This window comes from Opisthorchis viverrini (genome assembly GCF_000715545.1).
Source record: "Opisthorchis viverrini unplaced genomic scaffold opera_v5_405, whole genome shotgun sequence".
Classification (NCBI taxonomy): Eukaryota; Metazoa; Platyhelminthes; class Trematoda; order Opisthorchiida; family Opisthorchiidae; genus Opisthorchis; species Opisthorchis viverrini.
This window is the reverse complement of record NW_008752063.1, coordinates 21,614-41,011: the sequence shown is the minus strand read 5'-3', so window position 1 is coordinate 41,011 and position 19,398 is coordinate 21,614. Positions and strand designations below refer to the sequence as shown.

Sequence of the window (19,398 nt, the reverse complement as noted above, 5' to 3'; positions counted from 1 at the left end):
CGTCTTTAGGCGCTGCCGATAAGCCTGACCCGCACGAGCTTGTCCAGGAATTCGGGACGCTTGCCGGTCCGGCATCAAGACGAGATCTGATTGGTCAAAAAGCTGGATCCAACAGTCAATCATGACCCAGTATTGGCCAAATGCCGGTTGCCAATGGCGCATCCGGAACGCGCCAAAACTTCCAGAAAGTTATAATTGCTTACACCATATATACGAAGCGCTGTACAACTGTTATTGACTTCGTTTTGGGCATTAATAGACCTTGTGCACCTTTGGTGGTTGTTTTGACGTGAACGCTAGCTTGGGAGGCTCAGACCGAGAACTAAGCTGAGGAAAATACCGTTACTACAGTCCATCAACTGCTGGAAAATTACTGGGACAGTTTCGACGCCAAACGGTAGACGGGTGTATTGATACAGCTCTCAGTGCGTGTTGATTGTCAACAGTGGGCGTGATTCTGGGGCGACTTCAACTTCAGCAAGGTTGATTTTCGCGAAGAACTTTCCACCGTTCAGAATGGTGAGTAGATCGTCGGGCACTGGCAGTGGATAGTGATGCTGATGGGGGGGGGGTTGTATTTAGGCCGGTTGAGAAATCAGCACAAATTCGGATGTCACCGTTGGGTTTCTTCACCACGACGATCGGCGGAGTAGGATACATGGGACAGAACGCCTTGTTGTTCCAGCCGTTGAAGTTCGGCATCTGCCACTGGGAGGGAAGCGCGCGGCACTGATCTCTTTGGATGGCGTGGCACCTGGTAGGAGGCGGAGGGCTGCTTGTGTCGCAGTGCACTGATCGAGACCATGTTGAAAAACAAATGGAAATCGCTTGATAAAGTCGGATGCATGGTCTGGATGCACCGTGGGAGACCGAACTGCATTGAACTGTTGGCTAATCCCAAGCGATCGAACCAACCAAGACCCAATAAGTTCAGATCAGTTGCCGTTACATAACACGACCCCACGAATGTAGTTCCCCGAAAAGAGACACAGCATTGGAGCTTACCGGAAAGTTTTAGCTCTCCACCGCAGGCACTGGAGTTGTTCGAGCGATTTGTCTGATCGGAGGTTGCCCGAACATGCGCCAAAGCCTCCCTGAAATGATGGTAATGTCCGACTGCAAACGGACTGGATAACCATTGGCGGTGACTGTGAAATACTTTTAGTGACTTGGGGTGTTGATTTGGAGAGTATCCAGTAAACTGAGAGGCCAATAGGGTTCGATTTCGGTTTGGGACTGGCTTTGAAGCACCAGAGGCCGTATGCGTTCGTGACTGACAATACCCATATTTGTTTCCCACGGAATTACATTGGTGGCACCGATGCTGACTGTAGGAACAGAACCTGATGAAGTGGCAGGCTATAAAATGCCAAAATTTCGAAGGTGGTGCCTTCTTTGGGCTTGTGTTTTGCTTTGGACCAGAATACTGCGAGGTCGATTTCGTCGAGCTGGAATCGACAGGGCCAGGCTGTTGCGTAGCCTGATGAATTGCATGAACTTCGAAACCGCCATGGCCCCCAAGTTGGACCATCGCGGTGTCCTGCTTCAGGTTAACCAGTCGTTGACCTTCCGAGGTGATGGCCTGCAGCGTCATTGATGGGTCCTGTTCGATTCGGCTGAGGAGTCGGGTACGGATTTCTGCATCCTTCGGGGATTGTAGACTGTATGTGAAAATCAGCTACTTGAACTAATCTTTTTTTAACGATCCTAGTTTGGACCGTTCGCATTCCGGTTTCACGATGCCAGAATAAGTGATAAAGCGTCACTTTTCACCAGTTTCAGGCATCGATAACAGATGTTGAAAATTGACGTTTGCTCGCCAAATATTTGCGAAAGCGTGTGAACCGTTTCATCAAAGGTGAAATCACGTGGGTTCTTCGGAAGAATATAGTAAGCGTACTTATCATGCTCTGCGGGTCCAAGTCTGTGGAACAGGAGGCGAACGTTTCAACCATCATCCTGAATTGAAAAGTCTACCCTGATCAGGTCTTCGTAGCGACGAAACTAAGCATCAAGCGTTATATTAACCGAGGGTTCATAGCAAGACCCGTTGATACTGCCAGTGATTCTGTCAACCGACTGTGGAACGCTCGGCGCAGCCGGTGAAGCCAAAGATGTAGATGACAGTCGTTCCTTAAGTACTTTTATGAGTTAAGTTGTTGCTCAAACATCATTCTGACTTGATCTGCTTTCATCTTGCGTCGCCAAATATGTTATGTTCCGGTCACACAGCTAGCAACCCCTAATATGAGCGGACTGTGACGATATTCTATTCCCAGCAATGTTGCCTGATCACGACTCCTAGTACAGCGGAATAGTAAGAAGATATAACCTTGGACTCAACCGCATTGCTCCGGACAACAGGTAATTTACAGAAAAGGTGACCATGAATACACCTAGTACAGATAGTAAGAAGATATAACCTTGGACTCAACTGCATTGCTCCGGACAACAGGTAATTTACAGAAAAGGTGACCATGAATACATATCCTTGGTTTGACCTTGAAAAATGTCGGAAGTTCGTTAGGACGCGAAGATAGTGTTTTTGGGGATATCGATATCCGTAGCAGCAGTCGAATATGTCACGTTGGACTGGTCGGATGCTAGATTATTTCCTGAATCGGGAATGCTAGGGCAGTTTTCGTCAAACACTTATTACACCGAAGTGACGACAGTTTTTCTGTTAGAGCAGAGTACACTGCTTTGGGGATCAGGAACGTGGTCTGTACGTATATAGGGCATACGAAAGTTATCAGTGCTTAACCACTGGTGTTTCTGAAGCATTGGTGAGAACATCAAATTAACAGTCGCAAGGCGCGGCTTGGATATGCACCATTGAGCGCGCGAATGACCATGTCTGTGAATATTTCTAGTCAATGGTGCTTCCCGTTAATGGACTCCCATCCAGAGAGACGGGAATGACCAACGCAACTAAGTTTGCTGATAGTGGCTCTCATATTTTGCTGCCAAATCATTTCTTGACCCCTGGTTTGTTCCCGCTCTCGGGAAATTCGGTCGACTAGCATACCAAGCACGGGACCAAGCCAGTGCAACCGAAAGCCATTCGACATACTTCAGCATTCCTCATTCGATGGTCATGCCGGTTTGGACATTTATTTCGCATGTCAGGGGACCGTATGCCGGGTTAATCTCTTTCTGCAGTGCCCAACTCTGTGTGGAAGCCACCGAGTTGTTGATGGTTTATGACCCGACGGCGAAGTACGAGAAGATTAACCAGAAAGCTCAATCAGGTTGACCAACTATCGCCTGCCTGAATGGGGACGACGGAAGTGAACTCGCCAATGGTAAACGACGTTGCTCAATGGCGCAGTCAATAGCATTCGTGCGTCAAAGCTGTCGTCTTCAATGCATGGCCGCCCTGTTGCCCTTTCCTTCAGATCAGTTAATGCAAAGTGTTTAATCACGCCATTGTTTCCGATGTTTGGCTATATCTCCCATTTTTCTCTCTTTTCTCCCATATTCTCCTGTTACTCTTTCGCATTCATCACTTGCACTCACTTTTTATGTTTGTGACCATGCTCTTCAAAAATAAATGATAATAGTAGTAGTAACTGTAGTAACTGAAACCAGCGTCCTTTTGGTAAATGATGTACAGCTGGTGGCTGACTAACTGAAGGTGAATTTCATACTTGATAAAATCGCTCTTTGCGAAATGCGTGCTTGTCCTAAGTGAGACTTCCAATATGCCGTCTTCACTCGATTTACGTTGTATTGCGGTACTGTATGCAGAATTAACCAGATAACTCCATGCAAACTTACGACATTCTGACCACATCGTTTTGTCAAAAACACTCCATACTTGTGACGCAACCCTGACTGCTTCTGTTGATACATAGAGTAAGGTCTCTAATGTTTTTGAAGAAGCTATAGCAGTTCTAAGGACACTATAAAGGTTCTTGACTGTGCACGACAATCGCAAGTTCCGGACTTTTCATTTCTCCATAATACGACCACTTCACAAATTGCCCAGTACAAAAATCCTTTCCGTTGTTGTGTCTTTTCATCGAAGGTATGGGTTGTGAATGCAGCCTGAAAGTAGCCGAAGTCTTGTGATCCCACAAGTTTTCGTGTTTTACCTGCAATCCGATTTGGTGTGTGTTGGTACTTGTCCTGGATAGGTTATGTATATTTCTCAGTCATGGAGTTTCTCTTTCAGCGAATGTGATCATGAGCCAGTCGGAGTGGCGAGAGCTGGAAAGTGACCCTGGCCTCTTCACCTTATTGCTTGAGGACTTTGGTGTGAAGGGAGTGCAGGTTGAGGAAATATATGAGCTCTCCGAGGAGATCAAGGAAACTGTGTATGGCTTCATCTTCCTATTCCGTTGGGACAGTTGCAAGAAAAAGGTAGGTCTGTTTGGTACAATAGGGCTGAGTTGATTTCTTACGTCAAATATGTTTGATGTAGGATATTTCAGCTTTTACGGACAAATGGATCGGTTAGTGGGTTTACGAGTTGATGAAAAAACAAATGTTCCTGCAATGAGAACTCGACCAGAGTGATATTTTCCGATAAGCAGGAGCGACTGAGTTATCGGCTTTGACAGTGATCCTGGAGTGGAGGGAACAGTTAATTTCTGATTACTTTGTTTTCGGGTAGAATCTATTTACACATTCTCTTCCTTTCATACTATTGTTGGAGACGGCCCAGTGGTCAAGGCTTGAAGCTTATGGTTGGAAGCTTCATGGTATGAACACAACCTTGATTTCTCGTTTGCTCCTGCATAGGCATGGGAAACCTAGAATTATCTGAATCCTGCTTCCTTCGGGTTACATGGCAGCTATGAACCGAAAGGTTCACCTTTCATGGGATCACCTTAAGTGAAACTGTATGTCCGGCGTCCGCAGATGCTAGCATCTCAAGGAGGCGACAACAAGTGGTTACTATCCTGGGTAGCTGTCATCTATTAGCACGGTTGTTCTGTTTGCCAAAGTACTCATTCATATTATGTGAGCACTCCATCCGGATAGCCGTCACTGCACTATCTTGCAAGACACCGTCTATATGCGTCTTATCAACTGATCCGGGTAGGAGAGCGATCTCATTTTGGAGACCATTGTACTCACGAATGTTAATCTTGGGGGGTTACGATGCCCTTCCCTTCATCCATAAAGCAAGTAGCGCATCAAACTAGGGGTAAGTCAGTTTGTGCGAGTGCCTGCGAACTTTTTCATCAAGTATGCTGAAACCGGTTTCTTAATTTTGCCATAGGTTGGTTACTGAAAATAACGGTCTCTTTGTCAATAGTGTATGCATAATGTATGAGTTAACAGTATGTCGAGAAACTGCAGTTTACTTTCAAACTAAAAGCATAATTTTAATCGTCGGGTGAATCACACAACACTCGGTGGTGTATGTCGACGAGGTTATTTGGTTGACGTCGGGTTAAGGCTCTGGGTCGGGGCAATATTCAGGTGTAATTTTGCGGGATACCAACGGAAGTGAGTTCAAATAGCGTTGCAGATAGGACAGCGTGTTTCAACTTGAATATTTATATATCGTGGGTTTAGGCTGCGTTTGTATTTTATTAGCTTCGCCTGGGATCCCTTCCTTACAAATCTTTATTCACTAGTGGTTTGCTCATTTTCTCCGTCTTTGTGGTCCTGTGGATTCTTTTCTAGTTAGTTGAAATAAGTCTACTTTAGAGTCTTGAGGCCTACTGCCTAACGCACCTGTCTTCTAGCAGCAATCAGAAAAAGGTGTATTTTATTAATCCCCTGCTGCTTAACGGTTGGCTGCTAGACTTTGCCAGAAAGCATGTTCTGTGTTCATGTGTTCTCCTGCGGTGTGTCTAGTTCGATATCGTCGTAAACGTTGTATGGTAATGCTATTCTACACTGTACGTATTGCTGCAATATTGTGATTCTATGGGTCATCACTGACTCTTTATTCCCCCTTTGTCATCTCTGTGGAGGAGTGATTTTATCGCCGCATATGGCTCTACTCCTGAATTCCAGCTGTTTAAGCTATCCCGCAATCGATAGTTTTGTTTTGATACATTACGATCTGGCAGGAAACTGACTTCTGTTTATTCCCCTCGTCTTGTACTACCCATTCGTTTTCACATTCCAGTCAACGTGCGTTTACTATTCATTATTACTTCAGGCAAGTCGGCGTAGTGGCAGAGGTTCAGCGGGTTCAGCGGCTTCGTTTTTCAACACAACTGTAACACAATCAGCAAGCACTTTTGGCCAGTCGACAAATGACTTGTTCCGTTCTGGTGGGAATCTGCAAAAGGAATCGTCTGGAGCTCGCATTCGCTCTACATCTGGTTCGATCGGGGAAGCACAATTCTCACTGGGATTGGATGAGAATGAGCGCATTGAAGGTTCAGATATCCCGATGCACCAGATGTCCTCAACTGAGTCGAACGAACTCTTTTTCGCTCGCCAGACGGTTCAAAACTCATGTGCTACCCACGCCCTCTTAAGCGTACTCCTCAATAGACCGGAACTGGATCTTGGTCCAATGTTGAACGAGTTCCAGCGTGCCACTCGGTATCTCCCCCCGGAGGCGAAGGGTATGGCTATCGGAAATATGCCTCAACTGGCACAGGCTCACAATCGGCACGCAGCACCACCAATTTCTGTCAGTCTGGATTCAGCTCTCTCTCCGCCTCCGATGCCCGAGCCTTCTGAGGCCGCTGCAGCCGCCGCGTCAGCAGCCTTAGCAAGCACCCAGGGGACGCCGTCGAACTCGCTTTCGGCGACTGACTCTTCTTCCAGTACGGGCGGTCGAACTGAGTCTGCCCAAACAGATACCTTTCACTTCGTTTGTTATGTACCCTTTGGTGGCTTTCTGTACGAACTTGATGGCCTCAAATCGGATCCAATCAATCACGGCCCTTTGCGTGACCCGAAAATTCCGAATGCATGGACAACACAGTGTGTGGAAATTCTTAGGCAACGTATGCAGGAAGTAAGTTTGCTTTTTTACTGTGAGTTTTATGGATTTTGCTGTGGGGATGGTGTGTGCCATGACAACAAGTCGTCGGGTTTCGCGTAGTACTGACTGCTAGGGCTTTATTTGGGATTCCATTTGGGAACACAATGACTACCAGTTCGAGTGCAGCAGTGATTATACAGACACGTGGTGGGCTAGCAGACTTGGCCCACAGACGTAACAGGGAATCTGCTCCATATGTTCTTCGAGCCTTCAGCTGATGAAACATCTTGTGCGCCTTATTGCGCATTGTGCTGTGGGTATTCGGATACTCATCAGTGACGCTGAAAATAGTTGGTTATTTTCTAGGTCCAATAAATTCATGGCGGAACCTATTTGGCTCTGCTACACCATTTACCATGAAACTGCCTCAAAGCGTTCGCAATGGGTTTCGGTGCTGATCAACAATTCATGCGATGAATTTCAATCTTAATCAGTTGGGTCAACCTTTTGACAGCTTGTCGCTTTCCTCTTATAGGTATATTTTCTCCCTTGAAGCTGCTCCAACGACGTAGGGTAATTTCATCTGACCGGTCAGTCAAAATTTTAAGTAGCTGGTTGTATGCTCATATTAAGTTGAATTGTTCGGATGAAGAAAACAGAGCAGTCAGTGGTTCAACTGTCCCCCAGCGGACTGAGGTGGTCTTACGAGCAATTCCTTTCTTCCACTGGTTCCGCAGCCTTGTGTGTATACGAACTTTGCTTCAGTTAGGAATCAATTGTGGCGACGTGCGTTTAACTTACAATTATCAGAAGAACCAAGCAGATCGAGTGTGCGTTTGTCGAGGGAGTTGGTGTTGATTAGTCGGATATCAAATTTTGGTGAACCATGTGATACGGTGTTAAGGTAGAACCTTGGAAGGACTTTTCCAACTAAGTACCAGGCTAAACAGGGCCGACAAATGTCTGCCGGACAACGCCATTTCCAATTTATGTTTGTGATGACATAACCTTATCTGTTACGGCGTGCCAACAACTTCCTCGTGATGTAGGCATTAGCCTTACAATTCTGGTTACGGCAACTCCAGCACCTCTTGAAGTGAGTGGCCACTGACGGGTGTCACCACCAGTATTCGCATTCTTCCTGCACAGTTTTCATAGCTATATATGTTCCTCTTCTGTCGGATTGCTTCAGAACAGCTCATTCGACATGATTTCTCACATTTTGGGCAAACCACTTCGTGAGATGTGGAAGCGTAAGAATTCCATAAAATTGTGCCTATAGGTTAACTTAATGAAAGGCGCAAACACAAGAACCATTCCGACTTCATGGTATCGATAGCACCAGTACGTTCGAAGTTAGGAAATGAGGGTGCATGTTTCTGTTCGCATAAGGCTATGTGGGGGTCGTTGTTCAGCTTCCTCACGAACTCTCGATGCATTACGCAACAGCCGAGTGCATTTCTACGCTCCCCCAACTCAGTGACTGCTGTGGCTCAAGGGAATCAATACCAGTTTCCCCTTATGAAGGCAAGGAACACAGTATTGTTTCTGTGGCCGACAGTATCAGTAAACACAGGTGCGCATGATTTTTGAAACCAAAGAGCACGCGTTTTAACAGTGACAGTAAGTTTTTCTGGCACCAGAAGCTAAAACCAAAAAGTGATGCAACACCCCACCAGGCGTCATCCCACGCGGATCTCAATTGGTAGTTTTTACTTGCTCGTCAACTGGAAATACCTTCTAGGGTAATTACTCATAGCAGTTGTCTCCAAGTGGAGGCAGATAAACGATGTACGATGAATTTTTGATTCCGTTTTGGTGAATACGGTTTTTTTCAAGCGAACTTTTCATATCAACAGGAGCTGTGAGGAGAAGTTGTGTAACTGCATGGTTAGATGCTTGTCTCATGAGTAATTGTACTGCCAAGAATAGCGTGATTTCGGCTAGCCCAGAGGACGCATCTCTTCACGAGAACACTGTACTTTTTGTATAATCCTGACAAGTCTTGATCTTAAGCTAGACCAGTCCACTACTCTCATTCGAAAAGGCAATACGCGGGTCAGCACAGGGGTTCCGGTTGTACTCAGTAAAGCACTACACATTTGCAGTCGCAGTCCAGCTCTTCTGGGGTGTTTGTTTCCAAACAAGTTTTTTTTACTACAGACGGTGTTCTAACTCCGATACCGGTCCTTGGCTTTCTGTTCCGCCCACTCTAGTATATCAAAAGGCACGGTATCTTGAGACAGCCATCTATGGAAAGAAAGGAAACTTATTGCGGCTTTCTCTGTGAGCCTACCATGGAGTGTTTCGCGAGGTCATGCTAGGGTCTTCATGGGATAGCGTTAAAGGCCGAGTTATAGATTCTCGATCCTGACTGACTGACACTCATCGATCGGAGCATGCCTTCGTTCTCTCTGTAACCGGCTCGTGACGCCCGTCGAATCGCCTTGACGTTGAAAGTGACGTGCATCTGGACACAAGCAATACATTACTTTTGTGGTTTTGGCGCCTTGTTTAACATTTAAAACGTAAAACTTCTTTGGCACGAACGAAATGAAATGTGTCAGTGTGTTCTTTTAACAGGTTGCTTATTGTCACTGGAATAAAACAATAAATAGGACGTTCCGTAGTGGCCCTTCTGACACGTGTAACGGCCATCCTTCAGGTTGTCCCACCGGAATGTGCGGGATACATGGCCAAGCCTTGGAGGCGATGGCGTGTTCGGTTAGTTCGAGAATCGGCTAGCTACTCCCTGAAGGCGATAGCTTTGATACACGAATGCCACTGACTGCCCACAACAATCCTCATATACTGTATTTGGCTATGTTTGTCCACCCTAATTACTGTATTCAAGGTAGTGGAATTACCTACTCTCTACTCTACTCTTTCTACATATATGCCTAGTAGTGGTCATGCTTTTTAAAAATTTAACTCTGAATCATTTTGATATGTTTAGCGTTGTTACTCCTGATAGACATTTTAATATAGTGAGTTGCATGAGTCGTATTGGATTCTTTAGTCTGACGCTTGGGTGATTACAGGACCTTATAGAAGACCGTCCAAAACTTCATTAAATCCCTTCGGCAGGATGTTCGATACAGCCTGATGGCAGTCGTGCCGGACCGTCGACTGCACCTGACTAAACGCATGTGCAAATTAGAACAGAATCGTCGGACGATCGAGAATATACTAGTTGAGAAGGCTCGTTTTGAGGCGGAACAACAAGCGGCTGTATGTCAATCCCTGACTAATGGCCCTCTCCAGGATTGATACAGCCTATGGCAGTCGTGCCGGACCGTCGACTGCACCTGACTAAACGCATGTGCAAATTAGAACAGAATCGTCGGACGATCGAGAATATACTAGTTGAGAAGGCTCGTTTTGAGGCGGAACAACAAGCGGCTGTATGTCAATCCCTGACTAATGGCCCTCTCCAGGATTCGCCATCCGCGTTTGTTGATTCGACAACTGGCCAATGTACCAGGTTGAAATGTGAAGATGTCGCGCCCTCTCCTTCTTGCAGAACAGGCACACCACAAGTTAGTAGTTTTGCAGGCGACCTCACCAGCAACGGAGCTCCTGAATCAACGGCCGTGTCAAACACGTAAGTTTTATGGTTTTTCATCGTCTGTTGTCATATGTTGAGTTTTTCACTTATTTTTACCCTCTCGGCCTTGTCCGCGCCGTTGGTGCCACGCAAAAAGCCTCTTATACTAAATTAGAGCTTACGTTTGCTACGTTTTTTTCACGTCGACTCCAATAATGTCTCCGCGTATTTCACAGGGAGATCTCACAAGAATCTCAAGTTTTCCACAAAGAAAATTCCAAGTGGAGTTAGGATTTCATAAAGCATGATTAATGACTGAACAGTAACAGATCAAGCGTTGCTCGCCCATCAGATCTTGTTTTCGTCTTAAGCCTCCCATATGAACATGTGGGTGAAAATCCAGCGAAGTCCTAAAATAAAAGGCGTAATTTTAAGGTGCATACGAGACGCGTGACTCCTCTGTTTGGATACTTTCTGCTTCTAGTTTTGCTTTTTCGGATGTCCAACTGAGCGGAAGGCCCGTTGGTAACCAAGTGTGGTAGGGGGCCTAACGAGGTCGCACAGGTGAACGTAAAGGAAATAACTAGTTGACATAGTTGCTCACAGTTTAAACTGCTCATCTCATTACCACACCACTTATAGAAACAATTACACCAACTTCACTTCTGCGAATAGCATTCGTACTTCTCAGCGCAAGTGTACAGTCAAACGTAGATTAAGCGTCTGCGAACGTTCCGTGATTCTGGAACTCTTGGCTAGCGATTTAAGTTTGAGCAGTAGGGTAATATCTATTTTTCGCTGTAGTCAGCGAATCCAGTTGCCGGGTATATCCGGCAATCACAATGCGTCTAATTGAGGTGAACTTTGGAAGTTTTTTCGCGTTGGTAGATCCATCAGAATGGCTGATTTTAGAGTTTCACTGGGCTCACCACAAATTCTTTGGTGCCAATCGAGAAGAAATCGTGAGTTCACAGTAAGATACCACTGGCAATTTATAGGCATTGTGTTAACCTGCGCTTATTATTGGTCTTTTAGGCAGTCGGTCTTATTGGTGGGGTTCTTCGACTGAGTTATTGCTTGTAAGCGTCCAGATAGCCTTCGGGTCCGACCTTTCTGACTTAAACACGACGGTCCTATCCGTTCTACGGTTTGTCCTGTGGCTCTGTCGTTTCTTTAGGTCGGCTGCTATCTGTTGAAGTCCGTTTAATGTTCATTACTAGCAAGAGCACTGAAAATCTGACTACTTTTGTCCGGGATTACTGCGTTAGAGAATCTTCTGATTTTCCTGTTCGTGCACAGCTTTTTGTGATACGTTAATTGAACAGCCCCTTTATGTTGTGCTTTCTGAATGTGGTTTCGTATTGCCAGTTCTTTGGGGAAAAAGCTGCAAGCGCAAGCTGCAAGCTGCTGCTACAAGTGCATCTGAAGCGCATTGACCTGCGAGAATACCCGACAGCAGGGTTCTTCGTCTTATTACAACCCCCCCAACACTTGAACAGCCTTCACAGACACTGCCTAGGGGGCGGATATTTGATGTTCACTAGAATGAACGAATTCCGAACGTGGAGGTGCTCCGACAGGCGTGCGGTAGTCGGATAGAGATCACGATCACATTAAACCAACTACCACGCTTGGGACATGTTTAGCGAACGGTAAAATTTTCAATGTCTGGATATTTTTGTCGAAAGTAAAAAAGCTGCTGACTTGTGAAGTGGAAACCGGAAGCACCAGAGAGTAGGAACGGGTGAAAACGATACGAATTGGAGTTCGTCTGTGCAATGACCACTAACTGGGAGCCAGAGAGCTGAAATGTGCTCCATGCAAGGCTATCACCAGAACTTCTGGGCCTAGAGACAGCAAACTGTATACGCAGATGAGATGTCTGTTTGCTGAGTTCGGCTATTCTGAATGGTTTCCGTCAAAGCTGCTAGCCAAATGGAATAATCGTCCTTCAGGCCTGGAACACGATCTAACCGATGGTAGCCATGTTTCAGCGCCTAGTCGTTGCTTGGTTGGCTCAATGTTTTCTCCATCCTTCGTCCAGTTCTGGAAAGATAACGCTCTGTGGAATTCGTTGAGTTGCAATGCTCAGTACATAACCGATGAGCGATCAGCAAAGGAGATTAAACTGAACAGCAGATTTCCCAACGATATCACGTCTTAAAGGGAGGTGTATCAGATATAAGAATCTTGAGAATTATGGAATGATGGTAAGTGGTGGCTTTAGCATCCTCATTTGCAGCAACATCGGAGAAGAACAGTGTTCCACTGCCGTGCAGCCATGGCAGTTTATTTAAAAAAAGCTTTGTAAAGCAATTAACGAAGAATGAAACAGACAGAGAGAATTGAGGCTAGCCTAGCACAAACATTCGAGATTGCTACCCGTCAGACAATCTGAATGGGAACGGACATCATGAGTGCGGGTACAATTGGTTAGGCGGCATTTCTTTCAGTAGCTTTAATATGGGTCCCATTTTGGACGGCAAACAGCACACACAGCATGCGGACTCCATAACTTCGTTTGTTCCTTTCTTTTTATGAATTTCACGGCTACACGTGTTGACCTGTAAGCAAATACAATGAATAGGCAAGGATTGTCACTACATTCACGATATCCTTTCAAAAATATAACAAAAAGAACCAGAAACAGGTGACTACTAGGGGCATTCAGTCAATCAGAGGCCTTTCCGCTCAATCGCTTGAAACAACGCCAGCCCCTATGAAACCACGCACTGCGACTTCTCAGTCACAAGAGGAGCGCAACTGGAAACGAAAATAAACCTGTAAGGGGGTCGGTTAAAGAATTGTATTTTAGCCTTAAGACCTCGTTTCAAAGAAACTACACATATCAACAGAAGACGAGTCGAGCATACAATTAGACCGTTGTCCAGCTCATTTCAAAGTGCACACGTTATAGACTGCCAGACAGGATGGACGTCATGGTTTACAGAATGATTTCGAAGTGTCAAAAGTTACGGTGACCAGGGTTAAATGCGAATATTGCAGCTAACAGCAACGCGTGGCGAACGGATCTGCCATGTACCCAAAAAGATATCGCTTTCAAACGTATGAAGAGGAGAGAAGAGCGAGGCATCAACAATGGCCTGTTTTCGTATACACTCCCCGTTGTATGCAGCAAGGCGACCCAACCGACGGCCAGTGCGATTTGAGGTTAAGTAGTTGTGCAGTTCATGGCTCTAGATAGGCTAGACTGCCAAGGCACTCAAGTGTAGACCGGAGAGTGATTGTGGTCCTCAACCAAAGCCTTTGACTCAAAATCCTAACGGAGAAATAGCGGTGGTTGAAGTAAGACCTCCAGAGCAATGTACATTTGTTGGAGGGAATTTACCACTCGTGGTCTAACCCTCAGACTTGAAGAGAATGACCCCTTGACCAACCTGGTATGAGTGGCTCTATGAATGTCGCATGGTCACTCTGGTTTGTCAACCGAAGGTGTAGGTTAGTCACGAGTGCATGATATCGATACTGCTTTTGATGAGGCCGGTCAGTCATTATCCATCGTGTGAAGCCCGAAATATCTTGTTGTGTTTGTTGACCTGCCACATTTAAAGTAAACCACCATGGGTCAACTCCTCAAGATGGAATATATTGGCTACGGTCTGTCGTGAAGTAGTCTGTCAGATTTTTGAGTGCCCGCTTCTCTAATCTGGTGCAGCGCTCGTCTTGTTCACGGTTGTTTGACGCTGTCAACACCAAGACACTTTGACAAGGGGGATAAGCTTTAAGGATCGCCAACGATTCGCAGTCTCTGGTTTACTTCAGCGGTAGGACTACCGACTACTTACTAGAACGTTGTATGTATATATGTTATACGCTGTTATACGTTATATGCATATACATGTAGACATCAAGTAACCTTATTCCCAAATCTTATCAGGATAAACGTTACGTACAAAGTATGAGGAAAGTATCATGGTCTACGAGAGCAGCACTTCGGAAGTACTTCTTTATCCTGATTCTAATTCACTTTAGCACTAATAATCTTAGTGGTATCAGTAGTAGTACGCGTCATTGGTCCCCGCCGAATGTCATTAATTTGGTGCGTGCTATTTTCACATCCAGTCACCACGTGTATTCACGCAACCATTATAGTGTGCACATCACCCATACCTACCGTTTTGTTAATTCACTAGTGTTGACAGCAGCCTGGGAATTGCGTGATCAGAGCTACGTGTAACTTATTTTTACTCAAAAAGAGATACCTGATTAGGTGGATCACATCTTAATCTTGCGATGTTTGCTTAATCAACATTAGACAGGCTAATTTATGCGACAACACGTGACGCGCGACCTACCATACCGTAACTATAGTTGTTGACAAAGTTGTTGCGCTGTATTTGGGGAGTTTTATGCGTCACCCTCCCAGGATAGCTCTCTGTGTTTAGGAAGTCTAATAATAGTCAAGCGTAGACAAGCTCACGTTAAAAGGTCGACGGGATTTGAATCAACAGTGTTGTTCTCTTCCATACATGAGTGTTTTTCACGTATGACTTTGCCTTGCATCAGCACCTTCCTAATTTGAATCGGAGCAGAACATCACACCTGATGGTCTGTTTCCGTATGAGTGCTGTTTACCAAAGGTCATTTTTTGGCTTACTGCTAGACGCTTGAAATCACAGACATCACTACGAAGTCGTAAAGTTGAATAGTTTGGAGTAAACTGTTAACGGTTGCTGCTCGAGTAATCCGGTCAATTTCTACCGCGACAAATTTTAGAATCAGGTTCTGTTGCTTAGTTCCAGAGCAAGAGGAAAGTTATATAGTGTTCAGTAGCATTGATTCAGCAGCTAAGAGGCTAAAAGATGATGGGCTAGATCATGGGGACCATAGATCAGTTCTTAGTCTGCTACCTTGAATGTTCGAAGGTTGAAACAAATATCAATGGGGATCTATCATGCGCATATACATAACAGATACGTACATTAATAAAGCTCCGAAATACTTCCAAAATTCATAATAGTACTGAGTATAAAGGTATACATTAGGTAAACGATTGCACAGCTTTCTCGCCATTTTCACATTAACCGACCATACCAATGACAGCCTTTGGCGTTCAGTCATTTTGGGCGGCTTGGCAGCTATACTTGAGCCTTCGTATACGATCATTGTGAGATTATGTAGTAAGTCCGTTCTGGTCGAGGTACCAGAACACAATTTTTGATTTTTCTAGCATTCAGCCACTCCAGTTTTTATCCACTAAAGTTGTATGGTATTCACCTTTTACAATAAAACATCAGGGTAAGAAATACTTCAAGTACGAGGTGTCTAGACGCTTCCGACTTTTTTCACATTGCATCCCCTTTGTATGAGAACCTCATAACCTGTGGATGAACAATCAGGCAATTTTTATCGTTCACAGTTTATACAACGTGAACTACTTACCATCTTGTTACCTAACAGGAAACACTGCATTCGAGCAGCAAGTTTCGACTATAAATAAAAGAAAAACATACAAGTTTCTACTATCACATCGACCTCATTTCACCCACTAGACAAGTTGAATTGGGTCGAATTCGGCAAAAGTCGCAGTGGCCTTCCCGATTCAAGAAGTGATCTCGTCTCCAGCCAGTCCATCGAAACTTATACAAATGTCCAAGCCGATTGGCTGTTCTGCAAGCATGAGGTTTGCGCGCAATCCCAATCAGCCTGGTAGCAAAACTTTAAGCATTGCAGATGTGAAGCACATACTAAAAAGGATTGAAGAGTATGGACCAAAAAGGTTCAGAGACTGGTAGGGCAGTTTCAAGCCCTTCGTCACTAAAAAAGTTGAGGAGGAATGGTGAGAGCGGACAGCCACTGGATGTGGTAAACGCAGGCGACGGCTGACTATATACCCACACGAATCCATGAGAGTTTGCATAGGGTGCCCCCATAGGGAACAAGAATTTAAAAGATATCTCTGATCACCAGGCACCATCATAGTTTCTGATGATGGACAGAGTCAAGAGCGGCCTTCAGATCGAGAAAAATTACCGTCGTTGGGCGTGTGAAAGAATAATGCTGTTCGACAACTTGTGTTAAGCTAAAATTATGGTCGATGCATCTGCGTTCAGTGCGAAACATCTACTTGATTCTCGGGAATCCGCTTGTCCGGATAAGCGGTCAATCGGGGGGGGGGATGGGTCAACAGTTAGAATGCGAATTCACTGACCAAAAGGTCCGTGGTTCGAACCCGACCTCTGCATCTCGCCCTCTCCTGTATAGGCTTCGGCAACCTGGCAGTATCCCAGCCCCCGTGTGGCATGGCAGCTAGGAACCGAAATGGTGTTATAGCTGGACGATTCTTTTTCTTTTGTCGGGATGAAGTAATTCCAAAATATCCTTGAGTCTCTGGGTCTTCGGGCTGATAGCACGATGGTTTTCCGATAACGTTCTGTCGACGGTGTTAAGGATTTAGCTCACCGACCAGACGCTCTACTTCACGTGTATTCTGCTTTCGCTCTCGATCTTCTTGATTAGGGTAATAAGATTACTCACCTCCTTTAAAAAGCGCAGGGTGCGAGCTATTCGAACTTGGACTATGCCAAGGACGTAGCAAATAAACGAAGGTCTCTCGCTTCGGATGCCGCATCGAATAGCGGGTGCTTTGGGAGGGAAATCATGCTGTTTATGGCTTAAATGCGTTTCGATTTTGGAAGATAGCTTGCTGACGACAATGGTGTATTTTCGGGTAATCGGAATGTCTGGTTATTGGGCCGGCGTTTTCTGAGGCGTATTTCTTTGAGAGTGGGCAAAATATGTACATGATAGTTGGCTGAAGGGAGGACTCTACTACTACCGCGCTCTCATCACAGAACACTGTACGGCTTTGTCAGGTGACCGCCTGGTCTTGCAGTTAATCGTAGTGCAGTGGCTCGCAGCATTTCGCCTGTGTATTGGTGGTCTTGCTGGTATCGTTGTACTATGCGAAACGGAGTTCTGGTCATTGCGGCGTTCGGGATCATCGCTCTGATTTTCCTCTGGCTTTACGACACTGGTAACTTCTGGTCAGGCTGGCGAAGGATGTGCTACTCGTGCTCAGTTGTTTACGTCTGCTAGGCACTGTACATTACGTGCCAAAGGACTCTGTTTCTCACTGTTTTTTTTCACTGGGCCCTATTCTGAGTGGAGGTGACTGAGAAGTGAACAATCTACGAGTTAGCAGTGAAATGTGATAGCATTAGTCATAACTATCGTCTCTTTAGTGGATAGGGATGTTGGGACACAATCCATCATTTGTTAATGGTACTAGGAGACATGGCTTAATCACGCAGTCAATAACGCTGCTGGATCAAAGCTGTCACATTCAACACATAGCTGGCCAGTCTCGTTTTCGTGTAAACAGCTGAACTGATTCAGTTCGAACTCACTGATTTTACCGTCAACGCCAACGCTAGGCTATATCCCACTTTCTCGACTCGTCGCGCATCGGAACTGGGTTACACTTGGTACAAGACTTATCTCTGAGAAACTGAACTGCACCGAACTTGACCGGATTGTATTCATCAAAACAGGTCACGACTCATCAATCGTCTGTCAGCATGTGGTTGGTATGATACTAAGATGAATTCAATAATGCTTCTCCACAGACATTCATTCCCTACCGAGGCGCTCAGTTCCGTGAGTTCCAGGGAAACAGAATGGAATGGTGGAAATTGTGCGGACGAATATGATGTCAACTACTATCAAAGTCGGTACATTTTTAAAGAGAACGATACCAAGAAGCAGTGGAATGAAGGCCATGGTCTTGAAAAGAAGTTGGTTCTTTCACGTAAAAGCGGCCTGGACATTTGGCGAGACAGAGTTATTCGAAATTTGCAGCTAGTGACGGTCGGCTGGTAGAGTCCAGACGAAGATGAGCTAACTGGTATGAAATTTGAGTGCGACAATTGGTTACCGAGTGGCAAAGCGTATAGAAGACATCCGTATAGAGTATCGACCCAAAAATATTTCTAACTTGAGTGGAACTACGCTGGTATTTCCCCATTCATGGGAGAGAGGTTTACTGATGACTGGATCATAAGCGTTCACGATTAAATAAAGCTGATCAACATTTAACGTAAGCTGCTGCCATCTGTGACATGGAAATGTCAGTCCTTTTTGCTTCAAAAGACGCGGGCGGCTCTAGAATACTTGAATGCTTGGATTGTTGGTAAGTTCGAATAGGTACCCATTGCCGTATAATCGCAGTGCCTATGTTGATGCTACCTTGGGTTGTGTCATGCTGGTAATGTGTTGAAATATTGGTAGCTCGGGTGAGTTTATTGGTTGTTGACCAGGTGGCTGTTGATCTGTTCGCCGAGCTTGGCAATTGGTTTGCAAACGTTTCGTCACCATACGAGGAGACATCATCACTGCGCACTGATGATGTCTCCTCGTTTGCAAGCCAACTGCTTGTGTCATGCTGTTATTTTTCCCACAGAACGCATAAACAAACATACAACAGCCAGATCGTTTCAGGATCCAAGGTGTGCAACCCGATTTTAGGGGCAACTTCTCAGACATACACTTGGTTTCATGAGTGCAAAGGAAATGACAGAACTTGTGGGTCTGTCGGGCCGTTTCACAGGTCGTGTGGGTTTCTGTTTTAGGTGAAATAGAATGGCTCAGTTTAGTCCTGGAAAATGTCACCGATGAAACTGGTAAGTCCTGGTTTTGGACATCATCTCCTTGAAACACTTTCCAATGTCACTGGTAACAAGGACAAAACTCTTGGAGCTATCCTCAGCGAGCAGGACATCGGCGAAGTGACGGAGCATCACCCTCTGTCAATCATGTACATGTTGCACATTAGGTTTGTCTACCACAGTATGATTCACTGATAGTCTGAGTAACGGGAGTGGTTGGCTATGAGTTGGAGTTGGTTTGCAGGTAAACTCAAGGGTAGCGGTGGAATGTTTTGCTGTTGGGGCGGTCGGAAGATCAACTGGCGATATTGTGGGTATGG

At 45.4% G+C, this 19,398-nt stretch overlaps 2 protein-coding genes across 2 annotated transcripts in view; one reads left to right on the top strand and one right to left on the bottom strand.

Moving 5' to 3' along the window:
• Positions 1-4,043: 4,043 nt before the first annotated feature.
• T265_10764 (hypothetical protein) overlaps positions 4,044-19,398 on the top strand; it is a gene marked incomplete at both ends in the record, with an annotated part of 28,937 nt that continues 13,582 nt past the window's right edge. Inside the window, 4 exons of the mRNA XM_009177231.1 lie at positions 4,044-4,114; positions 4,158-4,365; positions 6,125-6,986; positions 10,169-10,508. Of these exons, the coding sequence (XP_009175495.1) occupies positions 4,044-4,114; positions 4,158-4,365; positions 6,125-6,986; positions 10,169-10,508 (1,481 nt within the window). The remainder of the gene's footprint in view (positions 4,115-4,157; positions 4,366-6,124; positions 6,987-10,168; positions 10,509-19,398) is intronic.
• The window catches only part of T265_10765 (hypothetical protein), a gene marked incomplete at both ends in the record, with an annotated part of 22,153 nt that continues 9,331 nt past the window's right edge, over positions 6,577-19,398 (bottom strand). Inside the window, 3 exons of the mRNA XM_009177232.1 lie at positions 6,577-6,758; positions 12,949-13,015; positions 15,855-15,902. Coding sequence (XP_009175496.1) covers positions 6,577-6,758; positions 12,949-13,015; positions 15,855-15,902 — 297 coding nt within the window. The remainder of the gene's footprint in view (positions 6,759-12,948; positions 13,016-15,854; positions 15,903-19,398) is intronic.